Below are 26,414 nucleotides of genomic sequence, written 5' to 3'. Positions count from 1 at the left end.
TGTTTGTGCTCAAATATTCAACACAATCACTTTTGTATTATTTCCTGCCTGTAAATCAGAGTGCCAATGAAAACATGAGCAACTGGAGGCCAAAGAGCAAGAAAGAGTCATGATAATCCCTAGTTCAACAGTGACATAAGTAGGAATAAGTCTTCTATTAAACCAATGGGAATCAAACAACAATACATTTGCAATACATTTTGCTGGAAACCCACAATTAGCCACTGGGACAAGCTAGGCCAAGAGAACCTGCATGCTGTGCAAAGATCCACTGGAGGTTATCAGATTTACTTTCTCCTGGTAGGCAGCATGGGAATTCATCACTAGATTTTTCTCTTTGCAGTCTACAAGACTATCTGGGCTGCTTTCTCTCAGGAGTTAGAACAGGTGGCAGCAGTAGCAGGACAGGCAATTGAGAAGGGGTTAGATCTCCAGTTGCTAGAGCTTCTTTCACAGAACAGTTTAATGCAATTCAGCCAGTAGTTCAAAAGACTCCAGGGAGTATTGTACAGTAGGTCATATAGGAAGGCACTCTATGTAGGACTATTTTACAAGCAGCAGTCCCAGAGTCAGATCCTTGCTCAGCCATAACACTTAGGGACTTATCTGACAATATCCAATGTCAGCTAAAGAACGTATCTGTGAACTGATCTGAGTCCTTAGGCTAGGGGAAAAGGAAACCCATTGCAATTCCACAGCAGCCAATTTTAGCTGCTCATAAGAGTGTACACTCAACAGAGGCCAATCCCAGCTCTCTGATATATGTCTATACATACATCATGTATATGAATGTATGTGTATGTACGGTATATGTACATGTGCATTTCAGCACCTGTATGTCACTGTCACTTTAAAATTTTAGGTATACACTTAAAATACCACTAGCATACAACTTTAAAATGTAAAGCATGAAGTTGTCCTAAAATAATGCAATCTGTGCCCTGGCCAAACACTTAAATATTTCAGTCTTCTCACTTTAGGTAATAATTTTATTCTCCTGACTTTAGGCATCCTATTAGTGTAAATGCTGTGAGGAAATAGAATTAACAGCAAAACAGAGTTCTGTCTTTTCTTTTTAAAATATTACTGAATCTGAAGAGAACTTTTCAACGAATAAAGTTAGGGAAACAAGTAGATGTCCAGAATTAAACATGGTTATAAGACTAGTATTATAGGTTTGTAAGGACCATGAGAGTCATCTAGTCCAGCCCCCTGCAATGCAGGAATCTTTTGCCCAACGTGGGGTTCGAACCCACAAACCTGAGATTAAGAGTCTCATGCCCTCCTGACTGAGCCACATATATATAGAAGGAAGAATGAAAGGCAAATTAAGGGAAATGCCTTTAATTTTTCCATTATTACTTTTAAAGAATATACTACATTTTGGTGAAATAAAAAACAAAAAAACCCTCAAACCATTCCAGAGACTCAGCATTTGTGGATTATTTCATCCACTTTCTCAGTGCAAAATGTTCTTGGGAAATGTATTATTTCTTTTTTAGAATCCTGAATGTCAACTGCTGATTGGATTTCTCAGCCTTCAGAAATATAAAGCAGCAACTATGTTCACTACACTGCAATTTAAGCAGCTACATATTAGCCCTCAATGCAACAGTATTTTGACATGGCAGGGAGCCCTACAAAAAGCAACCACATGTTTCAGTTTGCAAGGCTACAAATGGAACTGTCACAAGAAAATTAATTTATCCCACAATAAAAATCCCTGTAAACAGAAGCAAACTTTAATGAATGTAACCTTCCTGCAGTAAGCATTTACTATCAACATATCTAAATCAAAACAAAGAGTATAGACTGGAAGACCCTAAAGAGAAACATGCACACTAGGCAAAGTTTCAGGACATGGAATTATGAAGGCCAAATTCCAAAACAATACAAAAGGAAATGGAAATTCTGAATTGCTAGCTGCCATCCACTTTTATGATGTAAACATATTTGTCCTGGTGCAGCTGTCAACAAGGAAACCATGGAAAGGAAGAGTTCAAAGTCACAGAAGCACATGAACTCTAACCCTCTGGATCCAAGGCATTTTGGCTGGTGCTTGTTGTATGCAGCAAATCACCAAACTGAGCAGCTGCCAAAATAAACCAGGAGATATCATGATTCATCTGAAAGGACACCACATTTATGTTACTACAGCAAGGGTAAATGAACTGGCTGTTTGTACAATGTGACCCAAGATCTCTTCCTTTAATGACTGTTCACGGAACGTAATGCTCAAAGTTCTATCCAACTATTCCAAACGATCCCACAAATCTTTCATTTTTTTCTATGTATTTGTGAGATGTTCATGGTGCTGGAGTTATAGGCTTAAAAAAAATTGTAATACAAGTCTGTTTAGCAGGAAAAAGACATGCCCCATATAAAAATAACATTTAGTTTTTATATTACGTTTTTTAAGTGTTTAAAGCATTTGACATTCCAGTAATTCCTACAGCAACCTTGTGAATTTTGTTGGTATTATCACCTCCATCTTCAAAATGTGTGGGGGCGGGGGAGGGGGAGAGTTGAAAGATAGAGCTCACCAAAGACTACTCTGTGAGTTCGTGGCTGAGGTGAGATTTGAACCATGGCTCCCTGACTCAAATATCACACGCCTAAGGCACAACCACAGTATGTTGAAGAGTAAGGTTACTGTAACTTCTGTCATAGAGCTTCAGTATGCTGATGACAACGTAGTGTGCACACACTCAGAGGATGACCTCCAAACCATCCTAAATATCTTTGCAGAAGCTTACGAAAAACTTGGCCCATTACTCAACATCCAAAAAACCAAAGTGCTGCACCAACAAGTACAAAATAACCCCTCTGCAGCGCCACAAATCCAACTCAATGGTGTAATGTTGGAAAATTTTGATCACTTCTCCTACCTAGGCAGTTATCTTTCCACAAGGGCCAACAATGATGCTGAAATCCAGCATCACCTGAACTCTGTGAGTGCGGCTTTCTCCCGATTGAAGTGCAGAGTGTTTGAGGACCAGGACATTCGCAGGGAAACCAAAATGCTTGTTTACAAAGCTATTATACTACCAACCTTACTATATGCTTGTGAAACATGGACCACTTATAAACGCCATCTCCAACTCCTTGAAAGATTCCATCAACAGTGTCTCTGAAAAAATTTACACATCACTTGGGAAGACAGGCAAACTAATGTCAGTGTACTGGAAGAAGCAAAGATCACCAGTGTTGAAGCAATTATTCTTCAACAGCAACTTTGTTGGACTTGTCATGTTGTGCAGATGCCTGATAATCGTCTTCCAAAGCAACTACTCTATTCCCAACTTAAAAATGGAAAGCGTAATGCTGGTGGTCAACAAAAGAGGTTTAAAGACTGTCTCAAGGCAAATCTAAAAAAATGTAGTATAACACTGACAACTGGGAAACATTGGCCTGCGAGCGCTCCAGTTGGAGAAAACCCTTTACCAAAGGTGTCATGGGCTTTGAAGACACTCAAACTCAGGATGCAAGGGAGAAATGTGATAAGAGGAAGGCACACTTGGCAAATCCACATCGTGATCAAGTCCCACCTGGAAACCAATGTCCCCACTGTGGAAGGACGTGTGGATCCAGAATTGGCCTCCACAGTCACTTATGGACTCATTGTTAAAACCGTGTTTATGGAAGACAATCTTACTTGGCTATGAGTGATTGCCAAAGAAGAAGAAAATGACAGCTCTGTACACTTATCTGTCAGGTGAATAACATACGCTAGCAATCTCCTCAAGGACACAAGGGGAGAACAGCAGCTGGATGGGGGCTGGTAGAGTTTGAATAGAAAGGATGGGCAAATATTAAGCTCATTATGGCCAGCCATTTCTCTGCTCCAATGTACATCTTCCTAAAGCTGCTTTTGGCCTTTAAAAAATCTGAGAAAAGATACCCATGACTGCATGTCAGGTCTCGATTGGCTCTGTACATATATGGAATCCACCCTATCGTTGTGGATAAACACATAAACATTGTGGCTAAAAGACTCTTCTCTTTTCCTAATGCCATATGGTATAGCACCATGGGCCTTTCCTCAGGCATTTCCTCAGTGCTGACTACTACATTCAGACTCCCAGCACCTTGAGGGCCCTGTCCACCTGCACAGTGGCCTGCACAGTGTGTGTTGGGCACTTTTGATTGGATCCAGTTCCCTCTGTTGGCTGCACTCCAGGGTCACCATAAAGCCTGGATCTTCTATTGCTAAGTACCAAACTGTTGTTAAAGGAGGAGCCTCTGCTCACTCACAGAAAAGTGGTGTGTATATTCAGAGAGTGCAGCTTGCCCTACATAGAGATAACAGCAGATGCCACACCACTGAAGGCAGTGGTGAATCAGAATGATCAATGTCTCTATCATTTGGTGCAATCATCCAGGACACAGCAAGTTTCGGAATCATCAATCACAACAGTGCAAGGCTGCACCCTAATTCAAATTGCAGGCAGCTTCAAGCTGCTGAGTGGTAAAAAGTGTCCCTTTTCTGCCTGCCTTTTCTCCAACAATAAAATAAGGAGGAGGAAGACTCTCCTCCCATTCCAGGAACACCCCCCCATTGCACAGAGAGAGCCCACTCTGCAGAGATGGTGTGTTTGTTTATTCTCCCACCGCACCCCAATGCGATCATTATGTTCACTGCAATTTCTTAGGACTTTTATTACAGTACATAGCCCCAGATTAATATCACACTGACATATAAAAAGACTATGAACAGCCTGACCAAGAAGGCTTGGTGCAAATAGAAAGGCTTCGGTTCTCAATTATTCAGTATAATCGACTGCCATAAAGGCAGCTCTGAGTGGAGTTTTTTAAGAGATGAAAACTCAGTTATTATGGAGGCCAAACTACATGCTATACAGAGAGGTGGATATTAATTAAACTTTTACTCTAGCACAGGCATCAGCTAACATAAAAGAAGAGGGGGTGACTTTTGCCAATTCCCCCTTCCCATTGTGGTCCCCTGTCTCCCCCCCCCCCCAAGCTCCAGAGAGTTCAGCAATCCTCCAGAACAATGTGGAAGGTGGTGTGGGGGAACACAGTCTGCTGCAGAGGCAAAAAATGCCTCCTCTTATCCAATGTTAGTGGATGCCCCCACTAGATCAAATGCCATTCTTCAACTAGACTGGTAGCATTGGATATCATCCAAACATGTGTAACAGTAACCCAAGAGTAGCCCTTTTAGGGAGATGAAAAGCCACTTTAGGAGGGGACTTTTTTGGGAGCACATAAGGAGTGGCAGAAAAGGATACTATTCCTTTCCCAGTCTGCCATTTCCAGCTCCAAATCTCCCTCTCAGCTGTCCAACATGGGCTTTCAATTGCAAAGTATCGCTATTCTAGCCTTGTTCAAATAATATAAGTTGATTCACCCATGGATTTTCTTATGTTCGGTTTGTTTATGAGAAAATAAATTGCAGAAATGAGGTGGAGGGGAAACAGCTACTACTCTTTTTTGCCATGCATATCTAATTGGAACCCCCTTATTTTGTGAATTGATAGGAGTGAGCTATGAGAAGCAGCGCTTTTGACAGTGTTGCTGGATTTGATTTATGAATTCTTAAAAACAGAAAGAGAGAGACTGACCTCTAGTATTTTTTTTGCCTGTGGGAGACAAAGAATTTTCCTGTGCTAGCTATATTTCACAGTGGGGGAAAATCTGCTGAAATGGCTTATATTGGAGTCTATAAATTATAATCAGAGATGGCGCTAGAGCAATGTTTGTTAGCAGGCGTCTAACAGGATATTTCAATTATCAGCAGAGCAGTATACACCAAAGTTTTCTAAAAACACAAGTGAAAATAAATATTAAAAAGTAAACTGAAAATAAATATTAAAAATTAAAAAGTGTATCTTTGAATATCTTTTAAAAAACAACAACAACCAGTGGTATTTATATAACAGAAGATAAGAGTTCAAAAGCTCTTGACTTTTATAGTGGCTTTCAATATACTGTCCACTACATCCTTTGAAGTCACACAGATAGACCATTCTTGCGGCCTCATCCCAATGGGATGCTAGGAGGGTGATATGGGACAGGACATTTTCCATGGTGCCCCCCAGCTGTCTGTGTGAAACTACAATCTACCCCCTCCCAACCGTGCATAGTTCTGATCTGCTGCTGTTATTTGCCCTGTAGCTTACACAATTTTACTGGTGATTTTGTAGTACAGTAGTTTTAATTGTATCTCTTTTCTCTCTGTGTGTGTGTGTGTGTGTGTGTGTGTGCGTGCGCGTGTGTGTGTGTGCGCGCGCATGCTTTTGTGTATTTTTGTTTTGTTTTGGATCGTGACCATTATTAATTTAACATTTGACCCCCAAAACAGGAAAGGATCACTTTTACTGCTTCAGTAAGCACTGCATTTTCTTAACTATGAAAAGAAATGGAGCTACAAATGCAAGAGAGCGAATGTTATGACACAAGATAGCAAGGTTTTTTGAATTTAACACTCACTGGAGCACTCGACACACAGTGATTTTTCAATGAAGTCAAGCAAAAACAACTATAAAGAACTCTGAACAATGCAAATATTAAGACATCACATGTGCTTTGGTGCCAAACAGGGTTTAAAGCAAAGCATTTACTTCCTTTTTTGGAGAAAGAACTCCCACCAAAGAAATACTGCAAAGCATTTTACAATCTATTAAAAAAATGCAGATCATTCTTTCTTGTTTCAAACACATATGCTGCACTATTTTTACGCAGTGATTTATAAACCTTTTGTATAAATACACTTTTGAGCATAGATAAGTATATATAATATAAACTTAAATACTTTTGAGCATATACAAGGATTTTTGAAATACAGCTGTGCACATTCTGCACAGATCACTAAGCAGCTACTGCAAATAGTTTTGTTCTGATGAGCATTTCCACTGCAGAATAAAGCAAGTAAATTATTCAGACAACTTATTAAAGCTTACTTCTGCCTAGGTTTACAATACACACAAAGCATGCCAAAATTTCTCCAATTATCTGATAGTGCAAGCACAGAAAGACTCCTATTTTTCTATATGGGTGGGGGAAGGGTGTATTGGGAATACTGTGCATGTTATACAAAGTAGGTTGCATCCAATGTTGCACAATCAGAAGGCAGCTCATGCAACATATCTTTCCCTTCTCCTTCCACTCCACAGTCCCCTGTGTCCTCTAAAAAGCCTCTCCAGAGGGTTGGGTGGAGGGGGACCTACCATGTGTTATCTGAATCCAGGGCTGCAGAGGGAGAAGGGAATTGCCTCAAATCAGGGGGAGGTATTAGAACTGACCATGCAGAAAGTCTTGAAATGGAGCCCTTCAGGGAAGTGGGCTAGTCCATGAATTGCTACTTCTTTCTGCATATTGTGGCCCTCTTTAGCTACAAGAACCATTCACAAGCTCTCTGCACTGGCCTATCCCTCCTCCTGTGTGACTGATCTCTGCCTTTGTTAATCATATTACTTTTTGTTCATTTTATGACTGACTAATTAGTGTCAGTTGAATTTAAAAACTTATTTGTATTGTTTATTATGAATGGCTTCACTCAGTAGAGGTTGTTCTTCTTATGAACATTGTTGTTGTTCAATTCAACTTGTTGGTCACTTTTTCTTGCAGCAGCTTACAATCATTATGTTTATTTCAGATGATAGCATGAGTCAATGATTTCAAGCTGTATCTCTGTTTAAGATGTCATTCTGCAAACAGACCTAATTATAAACCATTTGCTTAACTTGGCCGTTTACATAATATTTGTCTGTCTATCTATCTATCTATCTAGTCTTTTGTAGATATTAAATATTAACTAACATATATTTAAATTTTATCATGGTCCTATCCAGGGCTGGTGCAGATGTAATGGCTTAACATTGCTTTGGCATTTCGCTGCAGAACTTTAGGTTCATTGGTCCTTGCTCCTTCTGACTGCATTTTACCACCACCACCACCACCCTGTTTGTCTTCCCTAGCCAGTACTGCTTCTGATCATCACCAATTTTGCTTCTAGAATCTGATAAACTTCTAAAAGGTACACTTTTCAAGAAAAAAATGTACTTTTGAGATCCTCATTGCTAAGGATAATTTTAGCAATGGAATTCAACAAAAAGTTCTCTTTCAATCTGCATTGCTTTGGAACACTATTAAAGAGTTGAAAGCACCCCTTTAAAACCAACATTATTCCACTGTGAAAACTGGGCAGAAGACAGGAACACTAGCCTGCCTCTGGTTTCACTGGAAATCTAGGCAGGCAAATGGATCCAAGTATAAACATGGAATTCCAAATCAACAATACCTTTTGATCAAGAAAGTATCGAGATCACACACTAAAGTGATGCTACATGAACATGATACACATCACTTGAGTTAAAACAACACTTTGTCATTAATTTCAAATGAAACTACTCCAGCTCCACGTAAACATTCCAAAACAAAATGAGCTTGTACTCACCTACAAATCCTTCTTTGCCAACCAATTTAAGGGCAATTTTGTCTGCCAAAACCGAAGAGTTACCATGAGCAATATTTGCAAAAGGCCCAGCATGCACAAAAACTGGGGTTCCCTAAAAGTATCAAAAGCAAAGGCAGAACTGTAATCAGAGCACAAGAAGAAAACAACAGTCAAGACCTTTTACATTGTACTGTACTATAGTCTACGTTGCTCTTGTGGAGCAGTGAGGCTTATCGTCTGGAGTGAAGCAGGACAAAGTGGGCTGCAGTAGGACAACAAACAGCCTTTCTGAGAGACCTCAAGGACCATAAGACTGTATCCACAGCAACAACAGAAAGCTCTGCATCTTGCTTCTATCAGGATAGTTTAGTTTAGTAGGTGTTCTAGGAGGTAGACTGAGATATAAGGCTTTAGTAATTAAGCTTGTATCCATATTTAGAGTTCTACTTTACTTGCTCAGGCAAAACCATTCTTTATAGCAGGCATAGAAGCCTCTGGTTCCAACTGGGGACTGTGGCAGAGGCAAAGTGTTAAATCCCCTATGCCATCCCATGCCACACTCCCAATTCAGCTAATCTTTTCTCCCTGCCCAATGTTGGCTATTGCTGTTTTTGTTATTTACCTATATGATAAAACATCATGTCTAGTTTGGCCCCAAGAGCTTTTAGAGCCCCTCCAGCAGCCATACTAACCAGGGCTGATGCAGAAAATATGGCAGGAACCAGGTTCTTTTAGGGATTAAGTTGGTATCCACATTCAGGTAGCTGCTTTACTAGTTAAAAACCTTTTCTCGTAATACTCCAGCTGCTGAAGCAATTCCTGCCTACTAAAGAACTCTGAAAAATGCCTTCTTTCCAATTGCTTCTTTTCGCAGGGAAGAGTCAGGTCTGGCACTGCAGCTTCCAACTATTCATTGTCACAAGTCAGCTGCTTTAACTTAGGCTCCTGAGGCCAGTTTCACTGAGGCTGCAATCCTATACCACACTTACCCAGGAGCAAGCCCTATTGAACTCAGTAGGGCTTATGTCTGAGTAGACATATATAGGACTTCAGTATTCATGGTAATTAAAAGAAAAATAGTGTATCTGGTAGCTCTTTTTAAGTTGCATTTGATTCATGGGATTCTAATAAATGTCTATCTGATTCAACAGCTCTAAAATTCCTCTAGGAGACATATGAAAGGGAGAACCTATGGTGATTCCACCTGTGAAAACACAAGTTTTCTTTCATTAATGGAGGAGGCCAGGGGGGTGAGGAAAGGAATGTAATATAAAGACGGGGTGGGGTGGGGGAGTTATCCAAAAGATGGCATTTTGTATCAATGATCTGATAGCTATTCTGCTATGTGCGCTTTGAAACTGAAGTTGGAGAACAATGGCAGAAACAGCAAAAATAGTCCCCGGCAGTATCAGTATCACTGAATAAATACAATATACATTTATTCTTTTCAAACTAATAGAAACTGCCACTGATCATTTGCTATCAGGGAAATAAATTTCAGTAGTTTATGGGTGTCACTCAGTCAGCAAGCTGCTTTGTACACCAAGCCTTATGGTGAATATTACTGTGCTTGGGTCCTCGCTTGCAGAGCAGTATTTGATTAGTGTTATAACCCATTGAAAGATTTACAGTGCTCCATAAATGCATAGCAGTAGTATTTGAATACTTCCTGAGGGGCTGACAGGAAACAGAAAAGGGTACATTTCAAGCTTTTAAAAAGCTATAATACACACCCAAATTTATCTATCCATTCTCAGAGACCCGTCTCCACATGCTCTCACCAGGTAAGATGTGGTGGGAAGGGCCTTTTCAATGAGGGCACCCAGGGATGAAAAATGCATTCACCTGTTGCCTACTTTTCAGTGTTTTCAGGACCAAGTGAAGACCTTTTTATTTTACCAGGCTCTTTAAACTTTGTGTTAAATCTAAAGTTCATGTGATTTGTTTTTGTGTGTGTGTGTCACTGAGATTTCCCCTTCTCCCATTACAGTGGTACCTCAGTTTAAGTACTTAATTTGTTCTGGAGGTCCGTTCTTAACCTGAAACTGTTCTTAACCTGAAGCACCACTTTAGCTAATGGGGCCTCCTGCTGCCGCCACACCGCCATAGCACGATTTCTTTTCTCATCCTGAAGCAAAGTTCTTAACCTGAAGCACTATTTCTGGGTTAGCGGAGTCTGTAACCTGAAGCGTATGTAACCTGAAGCGTATGTAACCCGAGGTACCACTGTATACCGATTCTGCTTCATATTTTATTGTTCACAGTTGTACTTTTTATTTGTTATTCAGTAACATATAAATATTGTTAAGATAACAAAGTGTAAAAATTGTCCATAGTCAAACACAAGCTAGAATTTGATGTGGCTTCCTCAGGCAGATAAATTATGTTGGGGTTTTCTGAAGAGGGAGGTACAACAACACAATAATGTTATAGTGCTTTACTAAGCAATATCTTCTAACAGCTATTTCATCATGATGTCTATGATTCCCAGTTTTTTATGGAAATATTGTTAAAACATCCATGTACATATTTGACCACTTAATTGTTGTCTAATAAAACCAAACCAAAATTAGGCTCAGACAAGGCTGGTTGTAAAAAAAAAAAAAATAACCACATAACTGTAAACCAAGAAATGTGATAATTCAAACAAGTTTTCAGCCAGGCAATCATGTGTTCTGTTTTAAAGTACACATATGTTATGCAAAACCTCTCTAAGTAAAGATCCAAAATGAAAATATAATGATTTGGGTTCAGAGTGGCTCTTTCTCAAATGGAAGGTGGCTTTCTATTTGTAGAAGGGCTGATAATCCAAATAAGGCTCCTATTAGGCTTCTATCTGCACCTTCAAAGACCATCTCTTCCAGAGCCAGAAGTGGCTCACTGGTTGGGGATGAGCCACTATACTAGCTTTCCAGTATTTATTTATTTATTTTTTCCATATTTTTTTTACCTCACTTGATTGTAGGAAAAACCTTAAAGCAGTTTACAGTGACCAGTAGGCAGGTCACTGTTGCTTACCAGGAAGGCTAATGTAGCAGGGTGGTCAATGCAGCGTAAATGCATTGGTGGGGCCAATCTGGCACTCCTCCTGGATTCTCAAAGGTCATAGGAGGAAGCAGGAAATTGACCCCTAATTGCCATCCCTCTGCTTCTGTGAACAGAGCAGCACTCACAGTTTCTCTGGATCCAAACCAACAGATGCTACTGTTTTTTCCTTGTCGTTTTGCAAGCCAAGGGGCTTCCAAGTAAAACTGCCATGCTTAGAAGTAAGCATTCCCTATGCTTCTGTTCCTGAAGTTGCACCAATATCTTTTCTATGAATATATATCTGAATATGGTAAAAGGGTATGTCTTCACAGATACCATGTTTTCTTTAAATAGACATCCCATTTATTTACTGTTTATTTATGACAGGTGACACTTCATATCAGTTCCTATAAAAGCTGAGGCTGTGATCTCTGTTGCATTTATGTATGCTTAACTCCCATGGAGTGGGCTGGGATTTAAGCTTGTATAGATTGCAGCCTCAATTCTTAACAATCATGTGGATCCTAAGAATGGTAAGTGGAGTTCTGATCACAGAATGGAGCTTTCCTACCTCTCCCCTCCATCCCCTCTCTTCCCAGGCTGCTCCTGAGAGAATCTCAGAAACGATGTGGGGTATGGCAAGGGGGTGCTGAAAGGGAGGTGGGCAGAAATGGCAGAACTCCCCTTGGATCTGCATTTCTAGCACAGGTAATGCTAATTGAAATTCAAATGTTCTTGGACTTGGGAGAGGGGAACCCTCTCTTAACAACATGCCTTGTGACATGCCCATGCAAATCAAATATGGAAAGGAGGAGTCATGCTGTATAAACAAGCAAATGTTTAATTTCAATGTTAAAAAATAAAAGCACTTTGGCAACTTAGATATAGTCCTTTTAAAAAAGGGAAGAGAAAGGCTGGGGTTACAGATGATTTGACTGACCTCTAATGTCTGCATCAGTGTTGGTTTAATTGCATCCTTCATCAAAACCGCCAAAGCACCAGTTACTCCCTAAAAAAAAGAAAAAAAACTGCTTATAACTTGCAGCTTATAAGTTCAAGTAAAGTGGTTTAAAAATCAAAGTGTTTAGCTAAACACAAACCAACACACAGCTGTGAAAAACATTGTTATCTCTATGTAGGGTGGTGCTAAAAGTTCTGGAAATGCCACCTCCACCACTATAAATTCTGAATGGGAGGTAACAAAGCTTCTGAGTTATACAATTCAATACAACACAATTTTAAAAGTAATACATACACTGAACATGGAAATGTTTTAAGGCACAGACCCACACATTGTAGCTTGCCTTTCTTAGCTAGCCATGACTTATTATTGTTACCAGCCTCACCCACTTCCCCAAGATCATTGTACAATATATGGTGGTGGTCATTTGCTTAGAGGACACATTTACAGAAGAAAAGTCTTTCAACAGCTTTCACAAAGAGAAGTGTGGTGGGGCTGCGCCACTCACCTGAACCTCCATTTGGTTGACGAACTACTGCATATGTATGTTGGGATGGAGATGGGAAAGGAGAAGGAGAAGGAGAAGGAGAAGGAGAAGGAGAAGACATGGTCAGTGTAGTGCAAATGCATTAGAAGGAGCACTGAATTGTATCCATCAGGCGTGTTTGCACTGCACGAACCTTGCCACTCCCTCCCTCCGACAATCCATCCCAGTAAGCAGTAATGCCAGAGCTAGGTCAGGTGAGCAGCATAGCCACACCACTTGATACTGATAGCTACTGGTCATCATAGTTTAATGCAACCTCCAGGTTCAGAGTATGGTCTTCAGTATGCTTCTGAATACCAGCTGCTGGGGAACAGGAGAAGGCTACTGCCATCACCTTCTGCTTGTGGGTTTCCCACAGGCATTTGGTTGTAGGAAACAGGGAGATAGTCTAGATGGAGTCTGACATTAAAACCACAGGGTAGATGCCCTTTTCTGTAGGTACTCAAACAGTTCCAGCCAGGAAGCCAAGTTCTCCATTAGGTGGCACTGGACAATTTGCTATCAATAAAGAAGGCTGCAGTCAACATCCAAGCTTCTTCCTCGTGGCTATTCCTAACCCATTTTCCTGCTCTTTAGGGGTTGATGCAGTGTCTCTAATAACACGTTGTTTTCACTGAGGAACAGAGGTTCAGAAAATGCCCCCCCCCATTAAACATTGAATTATGTTTGATAACTGTCTCAATGCACATTTATGGTATGATAATCCAGATACTCTCTCATTGGATATTTTGCTTGATCAAGTTTGAAATAAAACCTCCTAGGAACTGGTTGTTTTAAAAGGAAAGAAAGAACTCCATAAAGAATTAAAACATGCCTTACATAAAGACACCACAAACACAACTGGAGCCTAGGGTTCCAAGACAATATCCTCACCTGTATGCTATTTGTAAAATGAGTATATTCAATGTGAAAAAGAGTCCTCATGCAGTAATTTGAGAAGCTTCCTTACTAAACAAATAGCTACATATTTATTTAATATTCCTCATGGCTGCTGAAATACTAATCTTGGGCATGCCAGTTTAATTTGCCATGGAGATATGGCATCTGTCTATCAAACATTTTACGATAATACCGCAGCCAAATTGCAATCTAGTCTTCAGAACCCTGCTCAATGAGCACCATATTTTGGCAACAAATTCTGTAGTTCAATTACAGAGGATGGCTTTTAAAAATCCATTACTCTTGTGAAAGGAGCCTCTGAGTTTATGAAATATTCAATTTATCTTTTCTTTTCTGCCTCCTCCCACCTCCAGCCCTTGCAGCATCTGGTTTTCATCTCCTAGTGTGTATTTTAGATTTTATTACAGTACACTGAAAATGTGGTATAGCACCCTGAAATTAAGAGCAATTGCATATTTGCATGGTATATTAAACATTATTCACATATGAAACAAATGAAAGAGAGGAGGAATTAGAGTTTAGGTTGAACATTAAATAATGAATTGAAGGCTACTTGTAAAAACATCAATTCAATATAGGGAAAGTTAAAAATGGGTTTGTTTTGAACCCACGCTGAGTGTTAATGGAAGCAGGCACTCAGAGTGACATTAAAATATTTCTGAAACCTAAAATTTAGGACACTGTTCTATTCTACAAAAAAAAAATTATTTGCAGCTGCACTCCCAACGTTTAATTTGCAAACTCCAGTCCTGCTTTTACAGGCTCAGGAATGTATGCTTGTAAGGCATGTTTTTTGAATAATTATTTATTTGGACATTTATATCCTGCCCTTTCTATGATAAAATCATACTTAAGGCAGGTTACAGATAAAATTAAAAACAATCTTAATAAAAAAAATCAAAACAAACAGCAGTGGAAACAGCATCATGAAGCATCACTTTCTAAACTTGTTCTATTCTCTTAGCCCATTTATCAAGGAGAGCATGCAGAGATGCTGGCATGTAGTCATATGCATATAACCTGATTATCTTTGCAAAGGTCTGTGATTAACAGCAGGGGTGGCCAAATGCTCACCTTCCAAGTATCTCTGTCTGTACCCTCTCCTCCAGGCCACACCCTTCACTAGTCTTGCTTTGCTTGGCTGGAACTCTGACAATGCCTCTTACGTGCTTTGATGGAGAACAGAGAGTGGTGTGTGACCATATACATAAACTAGTAAAGGTAAAGTTAAAGGTAAAGGTAAAGGTAAAGGGACCCCTGACTATTAGGTCCAGTCGTGGACAACTCTGGGGTTGCGGCGTTCATCTCGCGCTATAGGCCGAGGGAGACGGCGTATAGCATCTGGGTCATGGGGCCAGTATGACAGAGCCGCTTCTGGCAAACCAGAACAGCGCACGGAAACGCCGTTTACCTTCCCGCCGGAGCGGTATCTATTTATCTACTTGCACTTTGACGTGCTTTCAAACTGCTAGGTTGGCAGGAGCAGGGAGCTTACCCTATCACGGGGATTCAAACTGCCGACCTTCTGATCGGCAAGCCCTAGGCTCTGTGGTTTAACCCACAGAGCCACCCGTGCCCCATACATAAACTAGCCTTCTGTAAAAAATTAACTGCTCTGTCCACTTTTGCTTCTGGCCCCACCCACTACTGGAATGTGACCTCCAGAAGATTGTCCAGAGGGGAATGTGGCTCTGGGGCTGAAAAAAGGTCCCTCTCTCAGTTTAGAGTATTGATCCAACATAGCATTATAAAGGGGAACGAAACAAGACATCTCTAACCCCTCACAGGGACATATAATTAGAACAAAGCTGCAGCTCTTCCTGAATCAGGCTGGTGTGATGGGACAAGTGGGAAAGCTATCAACCTGCCCTGGTTCTATGTGAATTAATAAAAATCCTTTGCTAAAGTGAATTAATCCTACTATATTTTGCTGGCAAAGGTGAAGTAGGTGAACAGTCTCTCTGTTCCTGAAAACTTTTGCCCCTCTGCCAGTCTGTTGCTGCCCACCTTTTGAAAACCACCAATATAGGTGGGATGAGTTGTTAGAAACAGAAAATAACCCACAGTTTTGACCAAATTTGACTCTTCTGGCCATAAGGTGCACCCCAGATACACACTGTCCCTGAATGTGGATTTTTATAAGAGCTGCATTGTGTCTTAATAAGCAAAAATAATAAGAAGAATGCTGAGGTGATCCATACCAAATCCTCTGCTGTCACTGGTTGTCCTTTTTTGTCATTAGCAACGACAATTTTCCCCATTCTTTCTTTCATATCTGACAGACCACTGGCCAGCGCTAGGATTGCCATGATTTCACTTGCAACAGCTATATCAAACTGAGTCTGTAAAAAGAAAAGTACAAGTTTATGAAACAAGAGACACCTGGAGTTCTAATCCATAGCTGGGAATCTGATGAACGCCACCTTGAGTTCCACCACGGAAGAAAGGTGGGCTACAAATGAAAGCAATAAAAGAAGATGGTATACCACCAGTGGGCAAAGCTGATAAGGATCAGCACAGAACATGGATAAAAGAACATGGATAGTCGCCATCCGAGTTTGGATTACTGACTGTATACAGATGAGCTCTGTGGCTTGAGCACATAGCCAGTTCATTCACTTCTCACTTTGCATGAGCCAGCAAACTTGTTTCATGTGAACTTGAAAACTAAGGTTAACAGCTTCGGAACAAAACAGGGTGTTAAGACTTAATACTGGCTTATTGTTTTTCATTTTTAACCTTTCTGCTTTTAAATTGTATTAAACTTTTAATGCTTTTATCGTATGGTTTTTTAAAAAATCTTCTTAATGCTGTAAACCACTTCCTGATAGGCTTTGTGATCTAGTGGTATATAAATACTTTTATAAATAAATAAATAAATAAATAAAGCCATTGATACTATTTACAGTGGTGCCCTGCAAGACGAATGCCTCGCAAGACGGAAAACTCGCTAGACGAAAGAGTTTTCCGTTTTGGAGGTGCTTCGCAAAACGAATTTCCTATGGGCTTGCTTCGCAAGATGAAAATGTCTTGCGAGTTCCTGCGGGGTTTTTTTCCCTCCCCCCCTTTCCTAAGCCGCTAAGCCGCTTATCCGATAAGCCGATAAGCCGCTAAAAGCCGCTAAACCGCTAATAGCGCTAAGCCGCTAAGCTGTCAATGGGCTTGCTTCGCAAGACGAAAAAACCGCTAGACGAAGAGACTCGTGGAACAGATTCTTTTCGTCTTGCGAGTCACCACTGTACTTGGTTCAGGTGGACTGGAAAGTTATAGTTAATTGAAGAGTTCTTGGTTTGTCCACCAGCTCATGCAAAGAGAGGAGCAAAGCAGCTGCATCCACGTTCACAAGATTTGTTCATGCCTCCGCTCATTAAACTGGAATTTGATTATCCAAAAGCAGCCTTTATCTGGACAAGTTCTTAAAAAGATTGACAAATGGCATCCTGTAAGGCTGTGAGAAGGCTGTTCTCTTCGGGCTCAGCCCATGCTGTTAAACCCAACATTGTCATCTCCCTCCATAGCTGCTCAGATCTCTAGGGAAGTGTACATAAAAAAAACTTGAGCTTGTTTTGTGACACTTCATCCAGAATAACTGCCCTCTGTCTTCCACATTATACTTGAAGTAGATTATATTTTCCATCTGGTAAACTTTCGCTTAGATCTAACATATTAAATATGGCTACTGTTTAGAAGTAGGCTTGCTCACTGTTTAGTAATGTCACAACAAAGACAGTGTGCATGAAAAAACAACAATGAACTTGGCTTATCAGCAGAGTTACAATGATGAGTTCTCTTTAGGACACTTCTCAAATATTGATATTACATTGTTCTGTTTTTTAATGAGATTTAGACTACATTTCTATGAAAACTTACTAGCATGTTTCCCCTTTGGATGCAGGGGGACTTACATGCAAGTAAATATACATATTTATTTATTGATGTATTTTCCCCATACATCAATGCAATGTTGATCACCATACTTGATAACTACATGAAACTATTGCTTTAGAATCACTACTATACACTAAGCCAAGATTAGCTGCAAATTAATTCATATCTAAAACCATTAAGCAACCAGTTCTTCAACAATTTATTAAAAATATATTAGTAAGGAAACATTTTTAATGATCAAAAGAAATGTCTTCTCCAAACACAGTCAGAACTTTACCTACCTGACGAGAAAATCCTTTTTCTGTACTTGCTTGTCCAACTGTTATTTTTCTAAGAAATCGATCGTTTGTATCTACCACTGAAAGGGGAAAAAAAAAACATTTAGCAAAAAAAGAGAGAAGGAACTATTTCTACATCTTATCCTGTTAATGTGCTACATAAAAACATTTATTTTTAAATGTGTGCATCTTCTCCTGTGTAACAAATCTAACACTTCTTTATAAGACTGGAAGCTCTGCAGCATGGCAGAATATTGTGAAAGCCTCGTGATGGTTCAGGTTTGCTGCAAACTTTCAGGTAGGGCTAGAGCAATGGTGATGTCACCTTATCACAACACATTCTGCTACAGAGATTGCTCCTCCTTCTGATTGGCAAAATGCGATTCTGGCTTTTGTTAGGAAACTCCTCCTTTACTTCAAGTTGTCAACACTCTAAAATGGATGTAAGACCAGAAGATACTTCCAGAAAGATGCTTTGTAAAAACTGAAAATTAGGATGTGAAACAAGAATGTCTATAATATTTTCTACACTCAATCAGTATGTTCAATATACTTTTAAGTATTAATGTTCAGTTCAGAGCATGATATAAAAGTTTTAAAAATCTCAGAAGATTTAAACAACTTCTGATTACTCTTACTGTATATTGTTTATTAGACAAATACCATCTGAATAATCCAGATTATGCTTTGAAAACAGACATGAGGGACGTTGGGAATGTGTATATAATCTGAAGAATTTAAACAACTACATACTTACTACAGTATGAACAGAAACATGAAAAGGAAAATGTTAGGGGCTTACAAGAAATGCATATTCTTATCTAGTTGAAAAGATGCAGCTGGTTTTCTACTGCTACTTAAAATGCAGAAATTTAAGGGAAGACACTTTTTAAAAAACAATACATTTGAGAATGTCCATGTCCAATGGCAAGGGTCAAAAAAGCATGGTACTACCTACAAACAAAGTTTAAATAGGTTATCGGCAACCAGACTATCACTAAATCATTTTGTTTAAAACTCCATTGTTTCGAATCACTACCCTGCTGAATGTATGGATGCCAGGAGGCATAGTCAGTAGGTACAGCAGTGGGTTGTAGCCAACAAGGGGGGGGGGGGGTCTGAAAGTGTCTACAGACTACCAAGCTGCTGGTGTCTACTTCCAACACCATCCTTTCACCAAATCCTATGGCAGGGAAGGAAAGGGTGTGGTTTGTCTTCCTTTGGGCTAGGCTCTTTTTGCCTCTTGCAGGAGATTATTCTGCAAGTATTCTGCAAGGAGAAGACAAATCCCCAGCCTTTATTTTGGACTTTTGCAGAAAGCACAAACAGTCTGGATTCCTAGAATCACAGCTTTAAAGACATTTTGGGATTCCAGGATATTAAAAGAAAGAAAAGAAAGAAAAACCAAAGAAAAAACAATGGCATTTTCTAGCTTGCTACAAGGGATATTTCTTCCATTCTCCACATTAGAAATAAAAAGAACATACAGAAAAATCATGGCCATGTTTATTTAGAAATCTGTTTTTTTCTGGCAACAGCCCAAGCCAATAACAAGGGCATAAATAATAGCCTATAATAGTTGTGCCTGCTATTATCAAGAAAACTTAGTTCAGTTTATATTTTCACAAGCTTCTGGCCCACCATGGCACAATATGCTCTAGATAGACTTTTGATTTTATCCAGCAGGCTCCTCTTATATTCTGACACTTACCTCTTTGCCATGTTATCGTGGATGTGTCTATGTCTAGTCTTGCAAATCTGCTAATCTCATCATCTGTTAATGAGCCAGGATCCGTTTTTGTTATTCCCAGCCTCTAGAAAAAGAAACCAAAAAGAAGAAAAATGATACATGAGGAAGATTGCTGCTTGAAAAAGCTACATAAACACCTACTCAGTTCTAAAACCCACCACAGTACATGCTGTGGCCAATTCAAGCCACAATGGCGTGTGTTGAAGAGGTCACATGACCAGCTCACACATGCTAAGCTCAATGGAGATTCGTTTTCAGCTCCTCACTGCAAAGGCCAGCTGACATCCAGTATATTTTTTAGTGGAAGTCCATGGTGAAGGAGCTTTGTGCAGCAGATGATATGCAACCTTGTTTCTAATTCTCTTGTGAAACTGTCCATAAGACCTACTGCCCTAAGAACTATTGACCAGAAGTAGCCACATGCAACTGAAGGTGATATTACTCTCTGTCCAATACTGATCAATCAGGACCTTGTTTGCTTGAAGGGAATATTTCTCTCCAGTTGAATTCAGACACCTTTTATGATATCACAATGCTACTTGTATACATTTTTTCCCTTCATAATGAAAAGCTCATTTCAGGGCTCATGGTTATTATTGGAGTTGGACTCCTTTAATAAAAAAGAGCTGAGGCATTACCCTTTTAAACTCATTATCCTAAAACTATATATTCAATTCCTTTGCTTTAGCAGACCTTAAGGTCCAAAAAATTGGCCTCAGCAACATCTCCAATTAGCCTTACTATTTCTACCCTTTATTCTGTAAGAACTAGAGAATCACAATTCAAAAGCTGGAAACAAAAAGGGCTACAAACAATAAGAGACCTCTGTAGGGGAATAAAACATATTACTGGAGTAAAAATAAAAGCACAATTAGGTAACCTTGAAACAAATTGGTGGTCCACACACGAAATTATAGATTTCTCTGCTAACCCAACAATATTGTTTCAAGCCACCAGAGCCTTAAAACCTATTGAACGACTAATTTTAAATTCTATCTACACATCCAAAAATTTACTCTGAAATATCTACAAGATTATCTGTGATGTGATGACAGGGGATCTAATCTCCTTAAAATCTATATGGAAAACAGATTTACTCAGTGAAATTGATAATGCAGACTGGGAAAAACCTTGGAGGGAAAAATCTTTTAAGTCAGTGTCAGCTAAAATGAGAGAAAATAGTTTAAAAACAATTCACACCTGTAAAATGCCACAGTTTAAGCTCTCATTCAAGTCCTTTTTGTTGGAGAGGATGTCAACATTTAGGTTCATATTTCCATATGTGGTGGGAATGCAAACCTGGACATTTACTTTGGAAAATGGTATTTATTATGGAACAGGTGATGCAACCTGATCTGAGGCTAGGTTGATTAAATCTGTTTATAGATGGCTATAAGAATTTACTGTTTAAGGACCTACTAATCTTTTCATGTCTGCAACTAGAAATACATTAACACAATATTGGAAAACAGGTACTAACTTAACTTTAGAGACATGGTGGGATAGACTATGGAACATAGCTCTTATGGAAAAAGCAGAAAAGCATCAACCAGAAGAGCACTAATGAGTGCAAAGTCCAAATAATATTTTGAAACTGTATGGTACATGTTTAATCAGCACACTGGAAAGGTGAATGTTATTCCCCTACAACCAGCTAACCATGGCTCACACTGGGACAAACTTTTAAGACTCCTAGCTGCCATAATAAAGTATCATAAAATCTGCTTAATGTTTGACTTTGTACATGCATGGGAATGTTTCTTGAGGGGTGGGGGTTATATGGAGATTGTTTGTTACATGTATTTTTAGAAACTGAAAGTTAAAAAAGTACAAATACACATTTTTTAAAAAGTCAATGACAGTTTAGAATTTAAAAAGCATTGGGCTACAATGCCATTGCCACCCAGCGATAACAGGAGACACAGACTGGTGTCATATACTGACTGGGGTCACTTTCCTTATGACCACCTATTTTGGGGAAACTGGTATCTGTTGCAAGCACAGTTTCGAAGCGCCCTAAGTAGTGTTATTTGCAGGTTTCTCCAGACCCATAAAAGACTCCAAAGCACAGAGATAGTTCATTGGGGCTGATGGAAGGCATAAGGTAGTTTCCAAACAACCAGGTTGCTTCACTCACCACCAAAGTCACTTAGATGCTGCCTAGTGGGAGTTTGACTAGTTTGTCTGATTGGATACATTTTCAACACACTCCAGCAGTGCACTCCTATGTGTGTTTACTCAGAAAAACCCCCACTGGGTTCAAGAGGCCTTACCCCCAGATAAAGGTACACTGGATTGCAACTTAAAAGCTGAGACACTTTCTATAAACTGTGACAATCTCAATTACTGAATATGTGATAAAGTTGAAGTACATCATATAATGCCTTCCTGCAGAGACAACACAATTCTATCTGACTACATCAATCACTATGAGATGGGGATGAATGATTGATTCATTTAAACCTATATTTGTTTGGGGACCTTTTGACCTTATTAGTTAAAAAATAGGAAACTCTAATTATTATAAGCCAAATCAGTTTAAATTCATTATTTTTTTAAGAGACCCAAGGTCTTCTAAAAGAATCCATAAAATATTACTGAAAGTTTAAAAGGCCACTTACTTTCAGACGTGCAAGCTGAATGGCTGAAAATTTCCTCTCTCCATGAACTAATGGAACCAATCTATTATATAAGGCCTGCAAAGAACATACAGTATAATGAAAATCAGAAGGCAAAGTGCCAGTCCCACATCAAGGATCATAAAGTGCAGTCCTGATTCTGCTAATAACTGAGCATGCATTTTCCAATTCTATTCCAAATTGGTCTCCACCCATTACAGCTTCTGAGACATTCTTCTTCCCATTTAAAGGGCAATTGATACAACTATCATAACCAGCAAAATGTCTTTCATCTGCTCAGGAAAGAGGGTTTGCATATTGCGAGTAATTCCACCACACAGAGCCCATGCCGCACTTCCTTTGGGATTACTGGACCCTTAGGGAAGGACTTTAGAGCTCCACTCAGCAGAACAACAAGGTTCCTCAAGCATGGCAGTATTGGCTCACCACATTTTGAAGTAAATACATATTACAATCTAAAAACAAGGGCTCCCATAAGGCCACAAAGGTTCTGCAATTATCAGATGGCACTGCTCCTTAGGATCCTTATCAGTATGGACTAAACACTCAGTTTCTGGGACAGAAGACGAGAGTTCCCTTAACTACTGCCATGCCCTCAAGAACAGCATTTTCCTTCAAGAAGTGATTTACAACCTTTCCATTATAAAGGAGAATATAAAGGGGTATATATTTGGGAACACTCTTGGAATGCAACCTAAACCTCTTCTCTGGCAACCTCAAAAGCCCAGCACTGAGAATCCAAAATGCTGTTTTTTGGTCCGTCTAGAACAGAGGTAGCCAGTGTGTTGCCCTCCAGGTGCTGCATGTCTACATCTCCCAGCATTTCTAACCATTGGCCGTGCTGGCTAGGGCTGATGGGAGTTGGAGTCCAGCAACATCTGGAGGACAGCATGTTAATTACCTCTGCTCCAAACTGTGACAAAAATGCTGGCTCTGTATATAGATGAACCTTGAGTGGAAAAGGTCTCTAAATCCACTGGATTACACTAAAACATATACACAAATCATTAAATGGCCAATAATGAATTATTTAAAATGCTTTTAACTGCTGTGTTTTAGGAAATGCAGTATTCACAGTAACAATCAGATAACAGTAGTGATGGAAATTATAAAATTGTTGGGTTTACCTTATCAGACTGAGTATTTTCATGCAGAATCCTTGCATCTATAGCAGCAGCCAGCAAATTATTTGCTGCAGTAATGGCATGAATATCTCCAGTTAAGTGAAGATTGAACTACGGATGAATTAAAAATGAGAAAAACATTCATTTTGAGCCGACTGGTGAAACCCATTCAAGCCCTTTCACTTGTGGGATTAACAGCTCAGTTGAACAACTTTCAAATTGTTGTGGAAATATGATTAAATCATCATCATTGTAGCTGAAGAGATTTAATAGGCGAGAGAGGGTCTCAGTTCAGTGGATGATAGTTTATAGCCAACACAACTAAAGTACAGATGAATTAAGACGAGCTGGAAAATAAGTTTTAGCTAGGATGCAGCAACCTGCAATTTGATTCATACATTCATGCTTTTTTATTTATGATGTGAATGTTGAAGGACAGAATATACTGTGTACTTCAAAATGATTGTGTGAACTTATATTGGAAACAGAATGCTGGGTGGATGGCTGGTCTCATGTTCCCATGAATTTCATAACACAATTGAGCAAAAGTGTCTCAAACCAAGACAAAAAGTACAGTATGAGAAAATTAATGGCATTACACAGGGGATGAAAGTTAATCTGCTGATTAAAGAGATTTCAAAGAAATGAATATTTGTCTCTGTATGTATTTACTCTTTGACAACAGAAAGAGAGGAGCTAAAGTCCATATTCAATGGTGCGAAGAAAATTTTAGCTTACCTCTTCCATTGGGATGACTTGAGCATATCCGCCCCCTGCTGCTCCACCTACGCAGCAAATGAAATGCTTATGTTACATTAGTAAAACTATTCTGAAGGAAGGCTTGAATAAACCATAAAAGAAGAAATGGAATGATGCAAAATTTTGAGTCTCTAATGAGATTCAGAAAACAAAGATTATTCCACTAAGCATGGCCCACAAGTATGGATGGGAAATATTGAGATACATTTCAGAGGCAGCAAACTGAAAGTGTGGATGTGTGGGTAAAAATGCACAAAAGTACACAATGAAAAGTCTACCCACATACACATTGACACCCCGGTGTGGAAACAGTCTCAGCTGTGTATCTATGAAATAGATAATCACCCACATGATAAAGCTGTGTGCATATCTTGAAAGTCTACAAAAATTGTTATGCACCATACTCTCTGGACATGCCTTTAAAATCAAAGAAAAAGAACAACTCTAAAACACACGAATATTTCACCCGTTTCCTTTAGCCAAAACAGTCCAGAAGCTATATTATACTGTATAATATGAAAGAATGAGTACCTTTAACACCAAATGTAGGTCCTTGAGAAGGCTGCCTCAGACAGGCAAAGGAATTTACTTTAAGGTGGGCTGTCAGAGCCTGAACGAGGCCAATTGTCACAGTGCTCTTTCCTTCTCCAAGTGGGGTTGGTGTAATCCTAACAACATGGGAGGATGAAATGTATAAAATCAATAGGCCTGCTGACATCGGTTTTACTATGAGTATGGAAAAGCTACCAATGCAAGCCAAATAAAAATTAACAGTATAATCAATTTCAACTAAACAATGCTATTATAAAAAAGGCAATTTACATCTGTTACACTAACTTTGGTTGACATCCCATGGTATCAGCCTCCTTGTGGAACAGGCTTCCTCTCCTGCCGTGGGATTTTGTCCTCCTTTCCTTCCCCCAGGGCCTTCATGTACTCCCAAAATCTGCTCAAGAGTTGGGAAACCCATTGGAGCAGATTTGGGGAGGTGCACAGGGCTACAGCAGGGAGGAGTGGAAGGGGAAGTTCTATTGCATCTGCTTGCATGATATTGGATATCACCCAAATGTCAATACCTCTTCTGTTAAAGCAACTGACTTAAGAACGGGGAAAACAAATTGTTTTGGCAACTGTTCTGAATACCTGGAACATACACTGAATTCGGTATAGATTTACATGCAAGACCAAAGCCTCTCCAACTTTCTTGAAAACTCATTCTTCAACATTTAAGGGGATATACAATGAATAGGCTTATCGAGTGTACCATTATTTAGTGAACCATTATTTCCTAACCTCTCCAAGCATGAATGAGAGGGGGGCGGGGAATACATTTTGTACAAAAACCCACCACAAAAAACAAGCAGTGTGAATAATATGTTATAATAATAAATAAAGACGTGTTAGTAAAGTGCAAATAACAATACTTGCAAAACCCTAAATCTACATGAGCCCTTGGGAGTTTTTAAACAGAGGGGAAGTATATTCATATGCTAGATAAGAGAAAGGAATAAGAACACTATTTGGCCTACCCTGCTCCCAACAATAAAGTAGAAAGAATATTTCTCCCATTTAGTTATATCCCACTGTTACAATTACAGCTGTGCAGCTGCATTTCTTATTTCAAGTTGTACATGGATACTTGCTAATCATGTTCGCCCTCAACAGCAGCTCTATTTTATCAAGGAACATCAGATATACAACCATCCAGATGTATGTTTTCCTAAAACATTTCAACTTTTAAAACAATTATCACAGACAGGGAAAGATAATCATACAGAATCAATTAAACAAATACCATATGAATTGAAATAAAATGTAACTAGGTATGGTTCTAGTAAGATTGATGGCAAGAGAACCACCATCGTATCCTTTTCTGATAGAGTTCAAATTTGAAAGTCTACAAGCTCAGTTTGAAGATAATGGGATGCACACTTGAAACGCTCAGTGTGTCACATTCTGAACCAACATACCTAGAAATTATGGTGCAATTGGAATCAATAAAGTAAACTGAGATCACAATGGTTTAACGAGAATGAGAATTCAGCTAAGTTCTGATAAAAAATGAAGTTATATGGGTGATATGAAAATATATTTTGTTCCCTCTCCTAATACATCAATGCTT

The 26,414-nt window shown here is 39.3% G+C and overlaps 1 protein-coding gene and 1 long non-coding RNA gene across 2 annotated transcripts in view; one reads left to right on the top strand and one right to left on the bottom strand.

Moving 5' to 3' along the window:
* The window catches only part of LOC309337678, a 200,759-nt gene that overhangs the window by 49,675 nt on the left and 124,670 nt on the right, over window positions 1–26,414 (top strand). The gene's annotated exons all lie outside the window — the stretch shown is intronic.
* MTHFD1L (methylenetetrahydrofolate dehydrogenase (NADP+ dependent) 1 like) overlaps window positions 1–26,414 on the bottom strand; it is a 103,107-nt gene that overhangs the window by 51,326 nt on the left and 25,367 nt on the right. The window contains exons 12-20 of the mRNA XM_081854333.1: window positions 24,824–24,960; window positions 24,272–24,318; window positions 23,537–23,644; window positions 22,392–22,466; window positions 19,732–19,834; window positions 18,024–18,100; window positions 16,056–16,196; window positions 12,387–12,455; window positions 8,420–8,531 (exon numbers count right to left, since the gene is read on the bottom strand). Of these exons, the coding sequence (XP_081710459.1) occupies window positions 8,420–8,531; window positions 12,387–12,455; window positions 16,056–16,196; window positions 18,024–18,100; window positions 19,732–19,834; window positions 22,392–22,466; window positions 23,537–23,644; window positions 24,272–24,318; window positions 24,824–24,960 (869 nt within the window). The remainder of the gene's footprint in view (window positions 1–8,419; window positions 8,532–12,386; window positions 12,456–16,055; window positions 16,197–18,023; window positions 18,101–19,731; window positions 19,835–22,391; window positions 22,467–23,536; window positions 23,645–24,271; window positions 24,319–24,823; window positions 24,961–26,414) is intronic.

Source organism: Podarcis erhardii (assembly GCF_964252035.2).
Source record: "Podarcis erhardii genome assembly, chromosome: 3".
Classification (NCBI taxonomy): Eukaryota; Metazoa; Chordata; class Lepidosauria; order Squamata; family Lacertidae; genus Podarcis; species Podarcis erhardii.
The sequence above is the reverse complement of the archived record's forward strand: the minus strand, read 5'-3'. Positions and strand labels throughout refer to the sequence as shown.